Below are 24,937 nucleotides of genomic sequence, written 5' to 3'. Positions count from 1 at the left end.
GTAGTAAATCTTTTTATATCAAATATTATAAATATTTTGTACGATTAAAAAATGTACACACGTTCAAGAATGGATGGTGGTCATCTTTTGATAAAAATTAGTTTCACTTTCTAGTCACAAGATAACAATTTTTTGCAAAATAGAAAAAAAAAAAAAATTAATCAACCCAAACTTCTTTTTGTATATAAAAGATGATTACAGCTTCGAAATATTGTTAGTTTATTGTGGGGAAATAAACGTTAGAATGTGGTTTAAATATACGTTAGTGGCTTTGATAGCTTTGATCGGCAGTGTTAGCTGCTTACCCGAAAGTCGTGTGGTAAATGGCACCGCTTCCGATATTACAAAATATCCTTTTGTCGTGTCATTGCGTAGCGCCAGTGGTTCTCATTCCTGTGGCGCTAGTATTATAGCTCCTCGCTGGATTTTGACGGCAGCTCATTGTGTCAGTGGACGCACTGCTAGTCAAATGAGCATACAATATGGTACTACTAAAATTAGTTCAAATGGAACAAATATTGCTAGCGTAAAACGTGTTATCATGCATGAAGGTTATGCTCCTGCTAAGTCATATGCCAACGATATTGCTTTATTAGAATTGCAGAATTCTTTAGTTTTCAATTACAAGACAATTGCACCTGTTACTTTGCCCGATTCGTACTTTGAAGTACCTCAAACTAAAGAGGGTGCTCCAGGTGTATTAGCTGGTTGGGGCTTAAATGCGGTAAGTTTGTTATTCAAAAATAATTACATTTTAATGAAATATATTAATTTTGTTTAATTAATTTCAGACTGGTGGTTACATCCAAAGCCATTTGCAAGAAGTTAACTTGAAAATTTATTCTGATGCCGAGTGCAAATCTAGACATAATGGTGCTACTAACTCCGATCAAATTTGTGGTGGTGTTGATGAGGGTGGCAAGGGTCAATGCTCCGGCGATTCGGGTGGTCCTTTGTTCCACAATGGTTCCATACAATTAGGTATTGTTTCATGGAGTGTTAAACCTTGTACTGTGGCTCCTTACCCTGGCGTTTACACCAAAGTTTCCCATTATATCGACTGGATTTACAATCACATGTATTGAGATTAATAAATAAAAAATACATAAAAATATACGTTTTAACAAAACATTTTATATATAATTTTTAAAAAAATTCCTATCTGGTAAAATCTATTCTTTATAATTAGGCAAACTTATAATTTGTCTGGATCAAAGTGCAATAGTGGGCTCAGTCGGTAGACTTAATATAAACCTTTCGAAACTTGTTATAAACATCAATAATGCATCAATACTATTTTAATAAATTCAAAATTTATATCAGAAATTCTCGAATAAACTTAAAGCCGTGATACACGGTTGTCAGATTTTACAACGTTGTCAGCAAAATATTCAGAAAATGTCTAACAATCGTCTGAACTTACAATTTTTCTTATGCAACGTTTTCAGAAAAAGCATTACTGACAAAATTGGAAGACAAAAATTTTAAGTTGACAGTATTATTAAACATTTTTTTGCACTTTTTACTGCCATTGTTGTAAGATATAAAAACCGTGTATACAATTGAAATATGTGGTATGACATTTCATTTTTATATTTGCATATATATATTTTTTTTGGAAAGAACCGTATAAAAGGAAATACGGTTAATTTAGAGTTGTTAAATAAAGTTCCATTGTGGAACACTTAAGGTATGTCCACACCAGTCAAACATGACAAAAATTTACTTACAAAAGTCATGACAGATAAAAAACATTTAAAAAAGTTTGGTTACGCATTTTTAGTCAAATATTTAATAGGTGTGAACGTACGTACCTTCAGTCTATATAAAAAATTCGATTCATAACGTTTTCGGTTTTCTTCCGATTTACTTCTTTAAAAAAAGATTTAATTACTTTATATATATATATTTTTCTTCCTTCTCTAATTTTTTTGTTCGTAAAATATATTCTTTTAAATTATTTTAATATGAATGAAATCGGTTATAAATTGTATTATATATTTTGATCAATTTATAATGTAATTCGAATTTTAGAAATTTTTTGAAGTTTTACGACTATATAAACATTATTCTTTATATAACTGCTGGGATTCGAAATCGATCCCTTAATAATGAATACCCTTATAATTGTGTATTATAAAAGTGGCCGTATTTTCTAAAGTACTAAAGCACTCAATGTTTTATTTATGTGAGAATTTTACCAATTCAAAAATTTGCCTTATCATGTAATCATAAAATAGTGGTAATTTTAAAAATATTTAGTAATAAATTATTTTAATTCAAGAGCCAGAGTTCAATTTCAATGAAATATATAGTAATTTTAACGATTTCTATTTTGATGATCCTCTTATTTATGCCTGCTCTTAACAAAAAGTTATCTAATCGTGTGAAATAAGGAAATTCCATTGAAAATTATTGTGAAGATTTAAAGTAATTTCTTTCAAATAAAGATAAGAATTGCACAAATTTTAGCATAAATTCATTTGAATTGTATATAAAAAGATGATTCGTTTTTAAAAAAACGACGAGGAGAGTAGACAAAATGTGGTTTAAATTTACGCTAGTAGCTTTAATAGCTTTGCTGGGCAGTGCTTCTTGTTTTCCCGATGGTCGCGTGGTAAATGGTACTGCTTCAGATGTGACCAAATTTCCCTTTATAGTGTCATTGCGTGGCAGTACCGGTTCTCACTCTTGTGGCGGCAGTATAATTGCCCCTCGTTGGATTTTGACTGCTGCCCATTGTGTTGATGGTCGTACGGAAAAAGATATAACTGTTCAGTACGGTACAACTAGAATTAATTCCTTTGGTGAAAATGTTGTTTCCGTCAAGCGTATTGTTATGCACGAGGGTTACGATGTATCTAAATCATACGCCAATGATGTTGCTTTATTGGAATTGAGTCGCTCTGTGGTGTACAATTACAAAACAATTGCTCCAGTTGGTTTGCCCGATTCATTCTTTGAAATTCCCCAGAATAGTAAAGGAGCTCCAGGTGTTTTAGCCGGTTGGGGTAGAGATGCTGTAAGTTATATATTATTTGAAATAATAAAAGGTTTTATTGTCTTTAGGAAAATGGTATTGAAACAGATCATTTGACTACTTATTGTTTCAAATCTTTAGCTAATTTTGAAAAATCTTTTCAATTCATATATTTTAATCTCTAATTTATTTGTTTAAATTTCAGACCGGCGGTTACATTCAAAGTGTTTTGCAGGAAGTAGACTTGAAAATTTATTCCGATAAGGAGTGTAATTCTAAACATAATGGTACCACTACTAACCATCAAATCTGTGGAGGTGTTGATGAAGGTGGTAAGGGTCAATGTAATGGTGATTCTGGTGGACCTTTGTTGTTCAATGGTTCCGTACAGTTGGGTATTGTTTCATGGAGTGTTAAACCTTGTACTGTAGCTCCTTACCCCGGTGTTTATACTAAAGTTTCTCATTATATCGATTGGATTTACAACCATATGAATTAAGTTTTAATAAAATTAAATATTATTACAATTTATTTTTAATTGTTTTATTTGATTGAAAATATAATTAATTTCTTAGTAAAAATCGAACGTATAATTAAATCGAAATTTTTTTTTTTTTACATGTTGAATTTTAGATATTTTTCATTGTTATTATATTTAGTGAACAATTTATTTTTAGTGTAAATTAATTAAAAATATTAATTTAGCATTTTTTTCAGGTCTATAGTTAAATAAAAAAGGATATTCAAAGACAAATTAGAATTTTTGTATTTTTAATAAAAAATAGTAAGGGTTTTTATATAAACGTTCAAAAGCCCCGCATACTGTGCAATCTGTGCATTTTCTATTTACATTGAATTTGTCACAAATTGTATGGGATTTTACTTCCACAACACTGATGCACTGATGTCAACAATAAGATAGTGGACCATGCAATCGCTTCAAAGGGAAAAAAGGATTTTGAAGAAAAGTATAATTTTTAATGAAACATCCGATTTATATTGAAAATTATCGATTTTAAATATGAAATATCGGAATTTAGAAATTTTTTTGGGGAAATCTGTTCATCAATAAAAAAAAATTTTATCTCACCCTTTAATAGGCAAAATTAAATGTTCAATTCAAATCAAAAAATCCAACTGGGTCATTTAACAAATTCAGCACATATAAACTTTTAACGATAACAATATTTTTGATTTATAATCAATTTAATCTGCAACAGAGATTTGATTTAATTCAATTCAATTCAGTTCAAGAAATTCTACGATTTTATAACGGGCCTTTAATTTACTATATGTATGTACAATATTTCCAATTGTAAAATAAATTATCTTATCGTTTAGAAACAGATATTCTTAAACACACGTCCAACAGTGGCCAATATATTGGTCATCTTTTTGATAGAGATTAAATTTTATTTTAACCATGAGATAAGAAACTATTGCTGAATTTCAGCAGTAATTTACTTGTCCATTATTGTATATAAATAATAAGTTTAATTAGAGATACTGTTAGTTTCTATTGTGGTTTAGACGAAAAATGTGGTTTAAATATTCTTTATTGGCTTTGATAGCTTTAGTGGGCAGTGTTAGCTGTTTTCCTGAGGGACGCGTAGTAAATGGCACTTCTACTGATGTTTCAAAGTATCCTTTTATAGTGTCTTTGCGTGGCTCTACCGGTTCCCATTCTTGCGGCTCTAGTATTATTGCTCCCCGCTGGATTTTGACAGCTGCTCATTGTGTCAGTGGTCGCACGGCTAGTCAATTGAGTATTCAATATGCTACAACTAAAATTAGTGCCAAGGGTGATAATGTTGTTGGTGTGAAACGTATTGTTATCCATGAAGATTATGCTCCCTCAAGATCATATGCCAATGATATTGCTTTGTTGGAATTGGAAGGTGCTTTTGTCTACAATTACAAAACTTTAGCTCCCGTTACTTTACCCGAACCGTACTTTGAAATTCCTCAAACACAACAGGGTGCTCCTGGTGTTTTAGCTGGTTGGGGCTTAAATGCTGTGAGTATTTAATTGTAGCATATAGCTGAATAACTTTTTATGTGTAACGGTTTGTTCTTATTTCAGACTGGTGGATATATCCAAAGCAATTTGCAGGAAGTTGACTTGAAAATTTACTCTGATGCTGAGTGTAACTCTAGACACAATGGCGCTACTACCTCCGATCATATTTGTGGTGGTGTTGATGAAGGCGGTAAAGGCCAATGCTCAGGTGATTCTGGTGGTCCTTTGTTGTACAAGGGTTCCGTGCAATTGGGTATTGTTTCCTGGAGTGTTAAGCCCTGTACGGTGGCTCCTTATCCCGGTGTTTATACCAAAGTTTCTCATTATATCGGATGGATCAATAAACACATTAACTAATCCTTAGTAAAATAAAATAAATAAGTTAAATTATAAAATTGTTTGAAAACAGTTAAAAAGGTTCAGCCTCCCTATTTTGTGAAACATTTCACTTGGCGTTAAAAATGTTTTAATTTAAATTTTTGAATACGATTTATATGGATAGTGAAGTGAGAGGAAGGGATTTGTTAAATGACCCTCTAAATCTTGATTTGGGTTCTATAATTGAAACAAAAATACGACTCAATGGCTTTTTGTAGTTTACCATTTCCACCCTTTTTGCCGAATAAATTTATCTTTTTACGGTCGATTTTTTTTTACAAAAATCGACCGTTAAGTTTGAAAGTTGTTTCGCAAAACCAGATTTATATTAACATAAAAAAGACCGGAAATTTATTTCATAAATCTAGCAAAACTTTTCAAACTGTAATCATTCTTTAAAGAAAAGCTTTTTCTTTAAACATTTCTTCCTTAACTTAAAATGTTATTAACCTAACATTATTTCGAACAGAAGCTTAACAGGTTTATGTTATGTTCAATTTATTCCACAAACAATCCAAAATAACACTAACATTTTCGTTATAAAATCTAAAAGCATTTTCTCTTGTACATGTGTAGTATAAAATCACATATGTATGAATATGTGTTAATATATTTTTCGTTTGCTCTATATCGGGTTGTTTGTGCGTATATATGTGTTGGTTAGCATTCGTTAAAATTCGTGTTTTTGTTGTATTACTTGTTCGTATCTCTATGATTTGCAAAGTGTGTTAAAAAGGCATGGCTTACGACTGCAGCATCGTAAGCAGTGTTTAGTCTTCGATAACGAGTTCAACGTGTATGGCGTAAAGCGGAACAAAAGAAAATACAGAGAACACAAATACTTAGAACATAAACAAAAGTGTAAAGAAAAAACAACGGTTTAATATAAAAAAGACAACAAATTTAAAGTTTACTTTGTAGTTTTGTAATCAAAAGATTTAAAACACAAAAGAAAAGTGTGAACAGCAGCAACAACAAACAAAGCAAAAAAGCAAGGTGATAATTACAGAAAATTATGAGATAAAACGATAAATATGAATAAAATTGTAAAACTAAAACATAGTATTAAAACAAAATAATTAACGGCTCAAAACTGTGCTTGCATAATTTTTAAACACAACTTAAACGAATATCAGAACATAAAGAAAACAACGCCCCTTTGAAAAATACTATCAAGTACCGTTAACTATTTAATAAACAAATACACAAAGTGCATGATGAATGTCATTGTTTGAAAACAAATTAATTGCGTTTTTGCAATTGTAAAGCAATTGTTGTTGCTTTTTTTGTTATTTTAAATTATTTTGTTCTTTAATTAGTTCAAGTGATTAGATTTTCAATAAAACAATAATCGTTTAAATAAAACAATTTGAATTTAAATAAAATGTATTAAATTCTACTTAAAAATGTTTAGAAAAACATTATATTTTTATTATAATTAATATAAACTTTAATTATTCCTATTTAAAGTATAGTTTTTTTATTTTTATAATTATTCCTAAAAAAATATACCATATATTTATTTTGTCGTGGTCTATATCACCTCAATACATCACCTAAGCAATGTGCAGCATAAAATCTAAAATATTGCAACATTTAGTCTCAAATATTTTACACCATGAAATCCTACCTAGTATTTAGTATTTATACTTGTTTTGGCCTCACGCCAACATTTAATTTGCAACACAATGTTCTTTCTATGTTGCAAGAAAAAATAAATTGAAAATAAAATCAATTTTTTAAAATGTAAATTTATTAACGATTAAATAATATCTAAATATTTCAAACGTGCTTTTAGGCAGATATTTTTTATTGAAAATATATATGAGACAGTAGGTCTACATGTAGGGGATAATGCCTCTTGTTTTATAAGAATATAGTGCCTAATGACTATACGTCGTATTTGAAAAGATGTTTATTAAGCATTTTTTTATGCAATTTTCTAATCTACAGAATAAGTTGCAAAATAATGGGAATACATCGAAAAAAGTACTAAAAATTCGACTACAAAAGTACTTAAATTTGTCGCAATGTCCCAAAAGTAATTCTTCGGGCCCGTTTTGCAGGGAAGATTAAAACAAATTTTCTCTAAATGATAAAAAAAGTATATAACTAAAATGTTCAAAGTACATAATTGTCCAAATCAAAGTCGATGTCGTATCGTTGTTGCGTTGTATGTCACACAAATTTTTCAAATACAATTTTTAGAAACAAGAACAATCGAATAATAATAATTACTTCATACAACGATATAATCGTACAACATCGATTGTGTATTGGACAAATTTATTTGTTGTACATATCGAGCCCTTTTCGCACAAAAGACGCAACCATCAAAAACTAAATTTTACAGGGGAGAATTTTTTTTAATTATCTTCGAGGTAGGACATAGTATAACTCCTTTAATAAATATTAGTACGTCTAAAGTATGGGATACAGTTGGTTTTGATTTTAATATATTTTAAAATAAAATTTAGACGTAACCGACACCTGTTACAAAATTCAGAAAATAAATCTGTACTTATGTCTTTTTCTTATAAAGTTGAAGCCACTGGTTTCTATAAAAAAAAAACGAAAATCGAAAATCAATTATGTTCATTTTGCAAAAAAAAGTCTCGATATGTTGTACAATACATATATGTATGCGTATTACTAACAAATGTCGGCCACATAACCAACTATACATTCTTATTTGCTTCTCCATAAACTATTTACATATTATAAAATTTAAGTAAAAACACTAGCTCATGTGTAGACTATAACATAACTAGCTAAACCTGAGACACGTTATCGGCCCTAATATTGCCCTACATACATATGTGTTTTTCAAAATGAAGATTTAGGTTAGGTTTATTAAATAAAACAATTTAATTTAATAAATATTTAAACATTGTTTCTCAAAGCGCCTCTATTTCATTAACCTTTTATTAAAACTAAATACAATCTACAAAACAAGTAAAAACTTTGAACAGTAGTTTTTCTCTTTTAACAGGACTTCAATTCAATGATTTTAAATCATTTTTACAAACATAAAGCACAAGAGTTTTTTTTAGTTTCGCCAAAACTTATGGAAAATTAATCAAAGAAAAGACCTAAAATAAACCAATACAAACAAAAAGCTTGAAAAACTCAGCTAATTGTATTATATTTTCCTTTCTGATGAAGCAATAGTGAAATAAAGAAATAGAAAACAGCCAAAAGGTGGTAAGACTTAAATAAATATTTAGCTAGCGGCAAAAGAGCAAAATAAAGACTAAATGGTTGTTTTTATAGCGGTAAAATTGTTTTCATTTATTTTATCTTTTTTTATAACAAAACATAAATATTTCATAGAAATTGCAGAAAATCTTTAAAAGCAACAAACGATAAAACTACAAAACAAAAAAACAAATAAGATAAACATATAGAATAACAATAACTAAGTGAAAAATAGAAATAACAAAAACAATAAGATATTTAAAACTCCCTGATCTGCCTTCAATCACTCCTCTTTTTGACACATCATTAAAGAGATAAACACAGAAATAACGGTACTTTCGTAATAAAAGTATAAAAACAAACCAAAACAAAAGCAACAAAGATTATATAATGTCACTATTGATAAAAAATAATAATAAAAAATCATCGTTGTCCTTAACATCGACTAAAACAAAAACAACAATTGCTACTGGTTTAACTCGTACAAAAGCCATAACATTACATAAATATCCAACAATAAAAGCGGCAACAACAACAAATACAACAACATCAGCACCATTGTTATCACCATCATCTGTTGTGGAGGCCTCATCAAATATTGATGCTGTCTCGTCTTCTACATCTTCAGCAAAGATTTCATTGTTTTCTTTGATCGAACATCCAGTTGAACTAGAAAAACTAACAACCGCAACATCATCAGCAGCATTAGAAAAATCAGGATCTGGCAGAAAAGTATTTAGGACAATGCCATCATTTAAAATCATGAGTTATCAGAATTTTATTGCCTTGTTAACTGTTCTGGTATGTGGCCTTGTTACTGTAAATGGACTCAAGTGTTACATGTGTGGCCAATATAATGAGGGTGTTGGTTCCATCACTCCTTGCCTCAATTACTCCGAACAGTATGCTCATCTCTATTTGAAGGAGTGCTCAAAGAAGAGCGAAAAATATTGTGTGGTAAGTGCAAAGTCAACATAATCAAACCTCTATGTATTTGAGTAATATTTATTCATGACTATTTACTTATATATGACTATTTATTGGTCAGCTTAGTTTTTTTCTATATGCTTTTTGCTATTAGTACAACAAATATTTAATAGAAAAATGTCATGTTTTGTCATGTTATATCATGATGACCCATAATTGTTGGTATTTATTTCATATTTTTGCTACTAATAGCAGACAATTACAGGCAAACTAAAATAAATAATGTTAAATAATTTGTTACCAAATAACTGAATTGAAATAATATATACTGGTATATACTGAAGGTAAATAGCTTTTTGTTGCTCTGTTTAGCAAAAGTTTGTTTTGAAGTGTTTATGGGACACTTTGGCGTGTACTTGTTTTGATTGTTTGCCAAACAATAAACTTGTTAATCATACGCTCTAGTGACTCTTCAATTATTTCCAGTTAATGAAGTATCTCTTTTGTTTTCTTTTATTTTTTTTTTTATTATTTACTTTCTTATTGAATTTTGTTAGCGACATAATATTACTAGAGGGACAAAACTTACAAAATATCCTGAACAATTTCCATAATGATTAAGTAAATTGCGTAAACTTATTGTTTAGTGAGACAACAAATTGAAAAGAGAGCAAATAAGATAAAAGCTAAAATTGATATTATTTATAATTTTTTATACTTCCGTTCTAGTTCAGTTCTAGTTCAGTTCTAGTTCAGTTCTAGTTCAGTTCTAGTTCAGTTCTAGTTCAGTTCTAGTTCAGTTCTAGTTCAGTTCTAGTTTAGTTCTAGTTCAGTTCTAGTTCAGTTCTAGTTCAGTTCTAGTTCAGTTCTAGTTTAGTTCTAGTTCAGTACTAGTTCAGTTGTTCTATTGAATATTCTGTATAGTGGTCTATGTAATGTTTTGTGGAATTGCATGTTAACTATTGCTAGTATATTGTCTAGTCTATGTTCTAGTCTCTACACCAGTCTATGGACTACTCAGCGAACAAGTACAATAATATCAAATATTACTAACAACAATGTAAAACTATACAATCCAACATTATATGTACATAAATATAAATAACTATTTTCCACTTTCATTAGATTTTAACTGAAAACTTAAATAAAGCTCCAAAAAAACCAAAAAAAAAAAAAACAAAACAACAACTTCTGTATTTACATTGGCATTGTAACAAACAACTATATAAAATAAAAACAATCAAAAACTATAAACAACAATGAACTGCCAGACACAGATATTAAATTTTTATTTTTATGCACTTAGCACACAACAAAAGAACAAAATACTAAATTTTATTTTTCAACATTAAAAATTGAGAATTGCAAGAAATAAAGAAAAGAAAATCGCTTTAAAAAATAAAATTAATATAAAAATAATTGAATAAATCCCTGAATGTTTTACAAATCTCAAAGATGTAATTGGTTTTATTTTAAGAAATTTCTAATTAAAACTCAATTAAATAAGGAAAGATTAAGTGATAAATAGAGAAAGAGAGAGAGTGATAGATTAAATGACAAAGACATCCTGTTGTGTTTATTTCATTATTATTGACAATAATTATTAAATGAACATGACAACAATGCAGCAGATGTGTCATTGTAAATAATGAAAGTAAAATAGGAAAAATAAAAAGAAAAGCAAAAAGAAAAATTTATATACATAAAGCGAAAAAATTGAAAAAAACAAGACAATTCGTTCAAGGTCTTTTCTTTTTCAGCTAGTGAGAACAACAACTAAAAATTACGAAATAATCAGTAACAGCTCATGACATTATTGACTAAATGAGAAATTGCTTAAACAAGTAAAATTAAAAAAAAAAAAATACTTTTTCATTTAATATAAATAAAATTTTCAATAAAGTTTTATTAAGTGATTTACAATATTAAACCCTTATTATTAATTACTTTGACCCCACTTCATTATTTGCCTTCTTAGTTATTAGCAATATACATATACAATGAAACAAACATTTGTCTCTGAAATTGCCTTTAGGATAAACAATTTAATTCTTAAATATAAAAAGTAAAGTTCTAAAAATCCCTTATTAAAAATTTGCTGCAGTTTCAGCATATTATAATACACAAAATATTTTAATACATTTTTAAGATAAAAAAATAGATTTTAACAAATTTCGAATTTAAAATTTCTATATTTTTAGAAACATTATCGAAAATCTTTAAATTTTAGGAAACATTAGAAGAATTTTTCATTTTTTAAAAAAATTTTTTATTTATTTTTTCTTTGTTCTGTTTAGAAAAAATATTTAATATATTTTATTATATTATTGTAAACACATTTTATTAATTTTTTTTAAATAAATTTTTGGAAATTATTTTCCAATTGTTTTGGAAATATTTAGAGAAATTATTTTTATTCAAAACCTTTTAATTATACAAATACAAAAGTTTAAATTACAAAAGTTTTTTAAATTACATTTAATACATATAAGAATCTAATTTTAATTCCAATTAAACATAAAATTTTTTTATTTTATCTATAATTTTACGTAAAATTACTCTACAAAACACAGCATTAGTCTATTTCCTAATTCAGGGAACCTAAATATTTTCACATTTTCTTCCAAATTAAAACATTTCTTATACTCTCTAACTCTCTGCCATCAGTTGGGTAAAAAGTTAAGCCAATTTAAATACATTTTCAAAAATTATAACTAATAAAATAATTATTCTGTTCGCCTTTTGTGTAATTACAACAATAATCATTAAATTGAAAGCAAGTAGAAATTTTTAGTAAAATCTCTCCCTAAAATTGATGGTTGGTTGAGGGGGCGTAACAAAGTTCCGTCGATAACAAGATGTTGAATTTGTCTAAAATATTTGAAGGAGTGAAAATCAGCAAAACACAACGACAATATTTTTTTTATCCAACAACAAAAATGCAAAGATGAAACTTTATCCATTAACTAAGGATATGCTGGTAATGTTGGTTTTTCGTTTGAATTTCTAACAAACTTTTAAGAAAAGTATGAGCGAAAAAAAGAGAATGCTAAAAAATATTTAAAACAATAATCATAAAAATACAATACTTACAAGAGAAGGAATAGAAAAAAAAGAAAAATACAAAATATTTTTGCCCAAGGATTTTTGTTAATAAAAGCTGAGCTGTAGATGTGTCTTATTTATCATTAATTAACTCCCAGCCTATGGTAAGAATGTTGGTTACAATTTTCAGTCTAGAGCTACAGCTGCTGCCTTGGCAGCTTCTTTTATTTCAAGGACACACATTTATTGTTAAATTACGAGTATTGTCCATTAGATAAAATTTTCTTTTTTTGTATATAAATTATTAGCTAATGTTTTAGTTGCTTTTTTTCCTTATTTCTGACTGGTAGCTGTTGGTCTATTTGCAATTAACTCTATTAAAATGCTAAGTAGCCAACCAAGTGTTGGTTAAATGTTCTTTAAAAAAACGAAAAAAAAAAACTGTTGACTTTATGGTAATTGTGATTAATGGTCCTAGTGTTTGTTATATTATGGTTAAAACTTTTTTGTGAAAATTTTATTCCATTTTTTTTCGCTTAAAAAACGATGGATTTTTTTTATATTAAAAAGTTGTAGGAAAAATAAAAAGGAATGTGACAAATATTTTGTGTGATTTATTATAACACTCTTTGCATGTAGACCTTAAGGGATTTAAAAGTAAAACCAAACTGTCTCAATAGTAATTAAAGTTAAAAGCCAACATGAATAATGAAAAATATTTTAGAACATTTAGCAGTCAAATATAATAAGGCAAAATTACGATGTGTATTTAAAGGAATGTTAAGGATATTTTATGAAATTTAGTGTAAACACACTAGGAAATTAAGACTATTCAACAATGCTCTTGAAAGAACCTATATTAAATAGGTTTTTTTAAAAAGATTGCTAAATTTTTTTTATTTTTTTTTGTTTCAAGTTCGATTTAGATCAAGTTCAGTTCTAGTTCAGTTCTAGTTCAGTTCTAGTTCAGTTCTAGTTCAGTTCCAGTTCAGTTCTAGTTCAGTTCTAGTTCAGTTCTAGTTCAGTTCTAGTTCAGTTCTAGTTCAGTTTTAGTTCAGTTCTAGTTCAGTTCTAGTTCAGTTCTACTTCAGTTCTACTTCAGTTCTAGTTCAGTTCTAGTTCAGTTCTAGTTCAGTTCTAGTTCAGTTCTAGTTCAGTTCTAGTTCAGTTCTAGTTCAGTTCTAGTACAGTTCTAGTTCAGTTCTAGTTCATTTATAATATTTACTACATTTAATATAAATTTAATGTCAATTTTCACTTAAACAAACTAATTATCTCAATTATATGAAATTAATTAATACAAAAGAAATTCATTGCTTCAACATAAACAATTTATGGTCATTTTAACTTAAATACTCACCTTGCTATATAATCATGTTGTTTTTTTTTTCCTTTATATCTTTTAATCCCATTCCTAATCCTTTAAATTATTAATGGTCACTTAAAAAAGTGTTACAAATTGAAATGAGCTTTATTGAAACTTCAATTTTGGCAAAGTGAAGAAATAAATAAACTACAAAAAAAGTTTAAGAATATTTAATCTTAACTACCTTAAACCTTAATACTTTTCTATAGTTCGTTTCTATACATCTTTTTCCTCGACTTTGGCTAAAGAAAACTTTGTAAGTATTTGCAAGTTAAATAGAGGACTTTTTTAAAAAAAATTCTGGCAAAGCTGCTACAATTTAATTAAATAGTCACAAAGTTTTTTTTTCGTTTTTGCATTTTTTAATATTTTTTTGCTTTAGTTAGTTAAAGTATTGAATAAAATATTAAGATGGAAGGAAGTCTTCTGCCCAGCAGGATAAAATAAAATAATATCCTGTGCATTAATTTAATATTTATTTTCTGTCATAATCGATTTATTTGTATGCGAGTATAAAGAAATAAATAAATTATTAAATATTGCCTCCATTGGCAATTAGTTTTGCTACATGTTGCAATATTAATAACACAGCAGGAGGCGGTTGTAGGAAAACATTAAACAAACCGTGGGTATTAAAAGCAGAGCCGGCTGTCAATAACTATGGCCAAAAATATTTGTTGGAAATGTATTTTAATAAAATTTGTTTGTGTTCCATTATAAGACTAGATAGAAATCGAATTTATTAGAATGAAAACTGTGACTATAGGAAAATTTAAGTTTCCCATAAAATTTTAAATTGTCTATTTCAATTTTTTCCTTTTTTTATTCAATATGCTATGTGATGCTGTATTGAGTTAAAAAGTCAATTGAAAGCAGCAACTTGAATTGAAATTCATGCCGGTAGATGATCAATCAATTAGTTTCGAATTTTTATTGTTGTGGTTTAAGTTAGAGTCTTCTTCTAAAAATTTCAAAGTTCAATCTTGTAGTAGAACAACCACAAGCATTTTTCTTTTGAAAAAAAGAAATCTAGTTGTGCTACATAAACATAACAATATACTGGACTAAATAATGTACCTATTGACAGCTACAAAAAATTGAAAAAAAATAATAAAACCATTGTTTTAAAAGAAAACGTCAATGTTTTAAAAGAAAACGTCAATGTATGAGAAAAGAAAAACTTTTGTTTTGCAAGTGAAAAATAAAGTTTTTCCCATTGTTTTTTTTTTTTTGAGAAAATATTATTTTAACAACAAAAGCAAAAACTTCATAAAAGAAGAATAGAAAACAATTTAGAACTATAACAAAATTATTATATGAAAAAAATACGCTATGGTTTGCTTAACGCTTTTTTTCTAAAACGTGTTTGTTACAAGTATTCCATTGCATAATATTTGGATGTATTTTAGAGTGTCCCGAGGAACAACATTTTTAAGAATTTAATGAAGGAATACCACTATATCGATGCGTATAAATGTATTAACACGAGAATAATAAAGTTTTTAAATTTATGTGCACCTTATAATACAATAAAAGTCGTTTGACGGACTAGAAATACAATAACAAAAATGTTTTTTTTTATTTTTCCCGTGATAAGCTCAAAATTACGGAATTTTTGACGTCCAATTCGAAAAGATTGCAAAAAATTTTATTGAAAATATTATAATGAGATCAAGTTTTTCAATCGCTATTGGGGAACTGAGGATTTTTAAAAATATGTTTTTTAATTTGCTCGGGTTTAGTACATTAAAACGCATAGTTTTAGAAGTACTTATTTTTCCTAAAAGTGGTTCATGGGAAACCCTACTGTATATGTGAAAATATTTTATATTTATACCAAATAAGCAAAAACTATTTTTGAAAAAATAACAATAATATTGTTAAATTTTCTTTCCCATTGTAAAATATATTTAAATTGTCTATGAATGGGAAATATTATCTTGGTCATAAAAATAATAAAAAACAACAAAGAAATGTTTATTGGTCAATTGTGTAACTTTCAGTTATATCTTAGGGGAGAAAAATTTTAAATTATTTTTATTTATTTTTTATGGTATTTGTCTACAGCTAACTTTACATAATTGACATTTACTTACATAGTTTATATTACTTGAATTTGTATAAAAAAATATATTAATTTACAAAGTCTGAAAAATAAATAGTTTAGTTCTAGTCCAGTTTCAAATGGGCTCTGTTTTAATACAACACCAGTTCAGTTCTTAAATGTTTATTTATCTTTTATTATTATTTATATTTTTATTATTAAATTAAAATCATCTTATATCTCCTACAAATAAAAAATTTATAAGAATTTATTTTTATTCTTGTCAAATTATTAAAATTAATAAACAAAATATTCTAAAAGAATTTTTAAAGAATTTAAAATATAAAATACATTTAAAAAAGCATATTCTACCAAAAATATATTTAGAAAGTTTTAAAAGGATAAAATATGTATCTATGTTTGTATATACAAAGAAAAATTAAATGTTTTAAATCTTTCAAATACAAAAATATTTGGTTTAAAATTTCTTTGCTTTAAATTTAAACAATAAATTTGTCTTGAATAAGAAAGAAAAAAACAAAGAATTTTATAGACATAATAAAAAAACACTTTTATATTTGATTTTTTTTTGTAAATATTTTTTCCTTACGTTATCTTTAGTTGGCAAATTTATTTTTATGTTCATTGTTTTCTATACTATAACAAGTAATACATATACATACGCACATTTGCTAACTGTAAGTTACTTCTTTTTATAAAAACACCCTAGAACTTATGCTACGTAAATAAAGAGTTTCTCAACTACATACAACTACATCGTACTTATATAGCTTTAAATCTTGTTGAATCACTCTTTAAGAACCACTGCTTTCATAAAACTCTTCAACTTATAGTTGTATTAAATAAATTTATCTATATTTCTTTGTTCGACTTAATTCTTTTATTGTTTATTTATTTTATAAAATTTACCTTTTTTATATTTATCTACTTATACTACAGCATTTTCCTATATTTTTTGTTGTCCTTTATTTTTATTTCATTATAAATGTATTTTGTTAATGAATTTTTCATAAAAATCCTCTTATGCAATGATTGTTATCTCTTGATTATGTTGTCATAGTTTTTTTCCTTTTTGTGTGTGTGTGTTTTTTTATTTATTTAATGTTTGTACTTGTAGAGGAAATAATGTAATATAATCTTTAGTTTTGAGTAGATATCATAAATTACTATAAAATTAAATTGTTGCTAAATAGGAAGACATCTAGATGGCATTGATCTTTAGTTATTAACCCTTAAATGGTTAAGAAGGTTGTAGACGAGGTCATATTTATATTTAGGTTTTGTGTCCTTTTAATATAAACATTTTTCTTATCCTTTGATTTAAATATTAACCCCTTTTTTCACAAACAATATTTTTATTAAAAAAGTTTATACAATAAAATATCCATATAAAATCTTATTTATAAACCGTTTATAAAATAAAAATTTTCTTTGCGAATAAGGGGGTAAAACAAGAGGTAATTGTTAATATGTTGCATCCTGTTCCAGTTTTAGCTTTGTTATAGTTCTGTTCTAATTCTGTTTTAGTTCTGTTCTAGTTCTGTTCTAGTTCTGTTCTAGTTCTGTTCTAGTTCTAGTTCTGTTCTAGTTCTGTTCTAGTTCTGTTCTAGTTCTGTTCTAGTTCTGTTCTAGTTCTGTTCTAGTTCTGTTCTAGTTCTGTTCTAGTTCTGTTCTAGTTCTGTTCTAGTTCTGTTCTAGTTCTTTTCTAGTTCTGTTTTAGTTCTGTTTTAGTTCTGTACTACCTCTGTTTAAGTTCTATTACCGTTCGGTTGTAGTTTTGTTCTAATACACTTTTTTCGTTTTATCTATATATAACTGACTGATTCATCATCGCACAGCCCAAACGTCTGAACCTAGAATCATGAAATTTTGACAGAAGATGTGTTTTTGGTTATGTAGATCCACTAAGGAGGGATTTTTGGAAATTTGTACATTTACGGGTAAAAAGGGGAAAAAACGGGTAAAACTTGTTTTCTTAATTATCTTACACAATATTAGTGATACAAGAAAATTTTTAAATGCACCTGCATCTACTCTTAAGGGGTAAAAATGTGTAACAAAGGTGATTTTGGTACCTTTTTTGGCCCTTTATAACTTTTGAACTAATTAATATAATCAAATGTTTATAAATATTATGGATACATCTCCCAAAATTATGAGACACCTATTTCGTACTTTTTTTAATTCAGTCCTTTTTGGGTGTAAAAGGAAGAAAACTGCATTTATGGTACTTTTTTTAGAACTTTTTTTTAGAAAACTTTTTCAGTTTATTGAATTATTCCTATTAAATTACGGACTAACTCTATTATTCCTTTTAAATTACGGACTACCTAATATTTAATGTAATAAAATTTTTGCTATTTTCTCATTGAATAAGGTTCTTTAAGAGAGAACTTTTAATATATTCAACCTAGGAGCATTAAATTTAACATACATGGTTTTGACTTAATAAAATTTTGTAATTAGGAACTATTTGTTACTTTTCTATTCTTCAAATGGTACCTTTTATATTCTTTATAATGGTTAACCGGAACACGCGGTCCTTATTAAATGAGAATTTATTAAGAGAGATTTTTGTACTTTTTCGTTTTTCCGATGGTACTTTTTGATATTTTTACGATATTGAAAATAGAATTTATAATGTAGGGACCTTAGTGAATGAGAATCTACTAAAAGGGACTTTTGGTACTTTTTAATTCATCAAATTATATTTTTTAAATTGTATTTAATATTGAACACAGAAACATAATATTTTTTAAATAGTACTTTCGAAATTTTCTATAATGTGTAAGCTAAATGAATGAAACTAAAAATACAATCTTCTTACTGAATGCGAATTTAATCACCTGATATTGAACGTATAAAACTTAAACATTAAAAAATATTTAATCGATTTTAATTTTCTATAAAAGTAAACAAAATTTTGTACGTATTTAATTTAAGTTAGGGTAGCGAAGCACCCAGGGTATGCTAGTTTAACATATTTTCATTTCCATATAACATTTATTACAACATACTTCATTTAATCCAGCAATTGATAATGAGGCAAAGCCCACAATCAATTTTCTATACAAAGCCTTAAATCATCACAATTACTTTTAATACCAACAAATTATTCCCCTTCTAAAATATTCTTTAAAAATCTTACAAGCCCTTAAGGAGAGAAAAGCACAAATCATTTACATAACTCTTCCTAACATTGTAGTATGAAATGTAATTTTTCATTACAAAAAAATCTACTTAAATTGTGTTAATAAAATAAAATTCACATACACAGACAAATATACATATAATTGTTATCTTTAAGAGTAAATATTAAGACAAATCAGTTTTAAACGAAGATGATAAAAAAGATTATTTAAAGTACTTTTTTGTAGTATAATCAGTAAAAGGTTCCTAGAAGTTTTTAATTTGCAATTGGTATTTACAGTATTAATTTAAGAGCTAAGGTAAAAAATTATAAAGATGTGAAACTAAACTTTGTGATGCATTTATTTGTAAATAATTTTTAATGTTGAAGTTAATATTTAACAGTTTTGGTACCTTTGTAGCAAAAGAACCATTTTGTTTTTCAAAACATTTTCCCCGTTTTGGCTGTTTCTTAAGAAAACTTACAGGCAAAGTGTGTAAAGTGAAAGGGTATTAAGCAAGTAAATTTATTTTAAAACAGCATGGAGACATTCCGTTTACTAAGATTTTTATTTTCAGTTTAAACAATGAAATGTTGGAATGCATAGGCAGAGGCCCCCGTTGTAATGATAATAATTCACAAATACAACTAAAGCAACAAAACAAATTATGCACGAATACTATTCGTATAACAACGTATAAAACGTAGTTACTCTATGTTAGTGGCAGCAATTAATTGTTGTCAAGATTTTTTCATTTCGTTTTCACTGTAGTTCCTCCCTTTGTTACAGAGGTGATTGTTGCGAAAATAATTGTCAACTTGTCGAAATCCTAGGCTTCTCAAGGCAAATATACTATAATCATTAACAACAATAGCTCGGAAGATTGTATGTACAAGAGCAACAACCACATTAACTCACGTCATAGAGCATGAAAAAATCAACATCTCTTGAGCCATTTTTATTACCAAAAGTAAGCAGAACAAGAGAAAAAATATAAGAGAATACCGAAAGTGCTTGAAGGAAATTTGAATTTCCTTCGAGCATAACGTATGACATCCGTTTTACAACCAAGACAGAAAGTAATAAAAACAACTTAAACAAAATTATAATCATCATCATGATTGTGGCATCATCATAATCATCATCATAATACACGAATGTATACCTTTGCCAGCCTATGGCAGACAGCATGTAAAAGAACTTCTTCTATTTTGTGTGAAGAAAACATTATAGGAAAAAAGCGCATTAATAATGATAACTGGGAATCTAGAATCTGTGTTGAATAGTCTATGCAATAAAAGGCTTGTCATGTGAAAATATCTTTAAATTTAAAAGAAAGCTTTTACAACTTTTTTATTGCTTTTGATCGTTAGTAGCAAATACCTGAAAATTAAAACTAAAATAAGTGAACAATAAAATCAGTTTTATATTCTTTAAGAATTCATTCCCCTATTACTCTGCTTTCCCAGGCGTAAACAACAAGACTTGTTTTTGTTTTCGCATGAGTATGAAAACGTTGATTGTCGTTTTGCTTTTTAACACATAGTCGCTCACCAAAACTTGGCGAAAAATTACTTGTAATAAAATTTGATTAAATGCCAAAATTATGGCAAAACTTGGCTGCACAACAAATAACAAAAAAACACAAACAAGGCAAAAAAAAACTAAAAAAGAAACAAGGGGAGAAATTTCTTCAACTAAAATGGACTAAAACAAAAAAAGAAAAAAAGAGGAAAATGTAGCAGCTGTGCTTTTAACTAAAGTAGACTATAGCTTGTGGGTGGTACGAAACAGCAAATGAGAGGGGGTGAACAGGGTTGGCTGGTTGGTTGGCTGTTTACAATAACAAGGATTTCCTGTAGCTACAGCTTCCAGCTAAAAATCTGAAAAACAAAATAGTTATAGCCTTTAGCTAAACAGAAAAAAAAGTAACAAAAATATTTATAATTTATAATATTTTAACGCTGCTTTAGCATTTCATATGTTTGTGTATTGTTGTTGTTGAGTGGATATTTTTTCCAAGAAATATATTGTTTAGTTTTGTTAGATGTTATTTTAGTTTTTTGATATTAACACGCACATGTTGTGTTGATTATTGTTTTATGTAGCATGCCACATGGCATAGCGTGGCATAGAATGGCATGTCAGTCAGTCAACCAAGTAACCAACAAGATTGGACGCCAGTGGTGGATTTGTGAGAGTATGTGTGTAACTTAAATACATGAAAAACACATTAAATTTTTGCTGCTGTTCGGTTGTTTTTATAGATGTAAAAGTAGTTGCCTTCAAGAAATTCACAATATTTCATTTATTTTTCAAAGTTTTTTTTTGTAAAATTTTTTTGCTGATTTTGTTACGCTTATTAAAACAGAACGATAAAATATAATATAATTTATTTCAGAAAAAAATAATTGAAATAACTGAACTATTTAAATTCTAAAACACCCTAGACTTACGGAATCAATTTGTAGCAATACGTTTTATTATAAATCAAGTAAATTTTCAGTTTTTTAAAAGAAAATTATAAATAAATATTTTTTTTTAATTTTGTTGGATAATGTGGGGGGTTCCCCTGTTGTTTTCATTTTTTTGGAATGGACTCAGACTGGCAGAGTAATTGCTGGGAACTAGTTTTTTCCATTATATCAGTGATGTATTTGTTTCACAAATGTTTGCAAAAGTTTTTACTATTTGGTATTTGATGTAGATGAAATATAACAAATATTTTTTTGTATTTTATGACGAAATAAATTAGCTGTATTACCCTAAGCGTATGAGTGTTTGGGTAAGTTAAATATCAATCATACGCATTGTGAGAAATTGTGATAGAAGAGGAACGTTTACAAAAATATAATTTTTGGCAGACAATTTTATTATTCTTATTGGTTAACTGTATGTAACTAAAGTAACTAACTGAGTTACTAACTAACTAACCAACTAACTAACTAACTAACTAACTAAGTAACTAATTAACTAAATAGTGCCATAACACTTAAAACCTCTAAAAATTTTATGAGAAAATAATTTAAAATAATACAACTCATACGCATATGATTTCATTTGCATAATTTAATCAGCACATGAGTATAAAATGACTGCTACATTTTTAAAGAAACTAAATTTTATTATGATTGTTGCTGTATTTGATGTTTGTTATTTATTTTCACTTTCATACACATCTTTTTTTATTACATCTGCAGTTATTGTTGTTTATTTTTTCTTCAACTGCTGTTGCTTTGGTTTTACTTAATTGTTTAGTATTTGATGGTATTTCATTTTAAATATTTGCACACTTCTCAGCATTACAAAACAAACATATGCGTTCGTTTGTTCATTCGCTCACTGGTGATGTGATAATGAACTAAAAAAACTAAAGAAAAAGAAGTGCATGATCAACACACACATTCATTTATGTATATTCACATACTTGAATACATACTAGATTGAAGCAAAAGAGCCAAATAGTAGCTGCAAATTAAACATTTCAAGTATATTTTTTATACAGTGGTTGTGAGTGCGTATGTGTATGCATTTACGTGTGTAAGTAAATATTAATACGAGTGTTGAGTAGGGTTATCAAAAAAATTTAGTTTGCATACCAATTGAACTTTTTTGAGGGTTTCATAACAGTAACTTTTTCTAATTTCTCATATTTTAACAAATAGTTTTAGCATAGTTGAGAAATTATAATAATTGATAATATATTTATTGATTTCTAAATTTTTTGAATTTGGGAAAATAATAATAGTAGTCCATTTTATATTCAATGAAAAGTAACGAATTAAAGAAGATTTAATGCTGCCAAACTTAAATGAAAACCCTGTCATAGTCAGCTACTAATGGTACTTTTGCTTTTAGTGGTTTAGTTTTTTCTCTCAACTCGTATATGTTGCTTTGTTGTTGTTCTATTTGCTGCTGTGTGTTTTGTAAGTGAGCGAAAGTGTGTGAGTTTGTGTTAAGACAAATGTGCAGTTGCATTTGCTTGTTAGCTTTATTTGTATTCTTCTTTAGCATTTTTCAACGATTTTTTTAGTTTCTACTATTATTTGTTAACTTGGCTCGATTCCAATTGTTAACTGGTTTTCTCTTGCTGTTTGTTTAGCAACTCGCATTGTTTAACAAATATTAATTATTTACTCTACTCGTTTGACTAGTTGTTGCTGTAAATATTTTATTTATATTTGTTTATATTTTAAAATGACATTTACTTGTTGTTTTGGTTTATATTTCTATATAGAAGAAAAATTAAAATATTTAAAAAATTTAACAAACAAATTTTTTAAGCTTTTTATTGTTAGGATTTTAATAATTTAAAGCACGTTTTTCATTTTTAATGAAAGAGAAAAAAATTTGTTAGGTATTTGATTTATAACACATCATAAATCAATGTCATGTAGGATTTTTATATATATAAAAATTAAGTAAAAAATTCGAAAAAAATCTGCCTGCATCCAAAAAACAAAGTATTTAAATTTTGCCACAAAAAAGAAACAGAAACCAACCTCAAATGCAAATTTCAATATAAGCGTGTAATAGTTTTCTAAACCACTGGAGTATAAAGAGTTGTGTAGCGAAAAAATTGTTGGAAACTTTATTACAAATATAATGTATATATACGTTTGTTGTATATACATGCAGTTAAAGGTATAATATACGTCATCCTTTGTAAAGGTACCAACCATTGAAGGGTAAAGGCTTGAAAAACGTCATCTGAAATACTATAAGAAAATAAAGCAAAACTTTTACAAATGAATATAACGGATGATTTAATGTATTATTTTAGGAGATTTGTCCTTTAGCTGAGATTTTAAATCTAAAATAAAAGTTCTAGTTGTTTTTTTTAATTTTAAAAAATGGCTTTTTATTAAGTTTTTAGTATTGAAATTTTTCCTTACTAACGTTTGATTTGTAGATATTAAAAGGTTTTCTTTTACTTTAATTTTATTTTGCTTGTGAACATAGGGGGGCATTTTCATCAAATACTCAAATAAAATAATCAAATCGAACAAAGAAAAAACATAAAATAAATAACTACAGCGTTAAACAAAATTTTTCAAACACATAATGAAAAAAATAAATTGAAAAAAGTCAAAGAAAATATAATTTTTTTTGACCACTATTTGACTGTTAACGGTTTGAAACCAAAACCATCAACAGTGGATTCCTTTTGCTGATTTTTTTAAATCATATCCTTCGCAACATCAAAGCGAAATAGACCGTTTCATTTTAAGGCGGAAATTGCGAAAACATTGTTATGGATGTTTTGGCGTTGACACACTATATTTTTGTTGTTGTTTTTGTATGTTTGATGTATGTATGTGTTTTTTTAGTTTAAATGACAAACACACACTTTTATATTTAAATACATAGATATACATAACTATGCAAATGTACAATAAGTTGGTCCCATGTTCGACTTTTCTTTTTTTGCATTTTAACATATGATGACATGCACACAGCATTTTTTATTTCAGACTTATGTGAATAGAATTTAAAAAACTTCTAAACTAAATTACAGAACATTCGATTGAAAACTTTTTTAACTTTTTATAAGAGATTTTTAGTCTATAGTCTAGTCTATAGTCTAGTCTATAGTCTAGTGTATAGACTAGTCTACAGTCTGGTCTATAGTCTAGTCTACGGTCTGATCTATAATCTAGTCTATAGTCTAGTCTATAGTCTAGTATATAGTCTAGTATATAGTCTAATCTATAGTCTAGTCTATAGTCTAGTATATAGTCGAGTATATAGTCTAATCTGTAGTCTAATCAATAGTCTAGTCTATAGTCTAGTCTATAGTCTAGTCTATAGTCTAGTCTATAGACTA

The 24,937-nt window shown here is 27.4% G+C and overlaps 4 protein-coding genes across 5 annotated transcripts in view; all 4 read left to right on the top strand.

Annotated features, from left to right (window-relative positions):
* Positions 1-149: 149 nt before the first annotated feature.
* LOC111690620 (trypsin beta-like) lies at positions 150-1,214 on the top strand. The gene is made up of 2 exons (XM_023453127.2): positions 150-724; positions 792-1,214. Exons 1-2 carry the CDS (start codon positions 245-247, stop codon positions 1,083-1,085), a joined length of 774 nt encoding a protein of 257 aa, XP_023308895.2. The 5' UTR covers positions 150-244; the 3' UTR covers positions 1,086-1,214.
* A 1,188-nt stretch (positions 1,215-2,402) lies between these two features.
* On the top strand, positions 2,403-3,511 carry LOC111690621 (mite allergen Der p 3-like). The gene is made up of 2 exons (XM_023453128.2): positions 2,403-3,022; positions 3,186-3,511. The coding sequence occupies exons 1-2, from the start codon at positions 2,543-2,545 to the stop codon at positions 3,477-3,479; spliced, it is 774 nt and encodes a 257-aa protein (XP_023308896.1). The 5' UTR covers positions 2,403-2,542; the 3' UTR covers positions 3,480-3,511.
* Positions 3,512-4,494: 983 nt separating this feature from the next.
* On the top strand, positions 4,495-5,406 carry LOC111690619 (mite allergen Der p 3-like). The gene is made up of 2 exons (XM_023453125.2): positions 4,495-4,997; positions 5,064-5,406. The coding sequence occupies exons 1-2, from the start codon at positions 4,518-4,520 to the stop codon at positions 5,355-5,357; spliced, it is 774 nt and encodes a 257-aa protein (XP_023308893.2). The 5' UTR covers positions 4,495-4,517; the 3' UTR covers positions 5,358-5,406.
* Positions 5,407-6,174: 768 nt separating this feature from the next.
* The window catches only part of LOC111690571, a 38,859-nt gene continuing 20,096 nt past the window's right edge, over positions 6,175-24,937 (top strand). The window contains exons 1-2 of one of the 2 annotated variants that reach the window (XM_046949695.1): positions 6,175-6,374; positions 8,721-9,533. In XM_046949695.1, the coding sequence (XP_046805651.1) occupies positions 8,967-9,533 (567 nt within the window). In that variant the 5' untranslated portion in view covers positions 6,175-6,374; positions 8,721-8,966. Of the gene's footprint in view, positions 6,375-8,711; positions 9,534-24,937 lie in introns of those variants that run through there. The other variant, XM_023453076.2, reaches the window with a different exon arrangement.

This window comes from Lucilia cuprina, chromosome 4, assembly GCF_022045245.1.
Source record: "Lucilia cuprina isolate Lc7/37 chromosome 4, ASM2204524v1, whole genome shotgun sequence".
Lineage (NCBI taxonomy): Eukaryota > Metazoa > Arthropoda > Insecta > Diptera > Calliphoridae > Lucilia > Lucilia cuprina.
The sequence above is the reverse complement of the archived record's forward strand: the minus strand, read 5'-3'. Positions and strand labels throughout refer to the sequence as shown.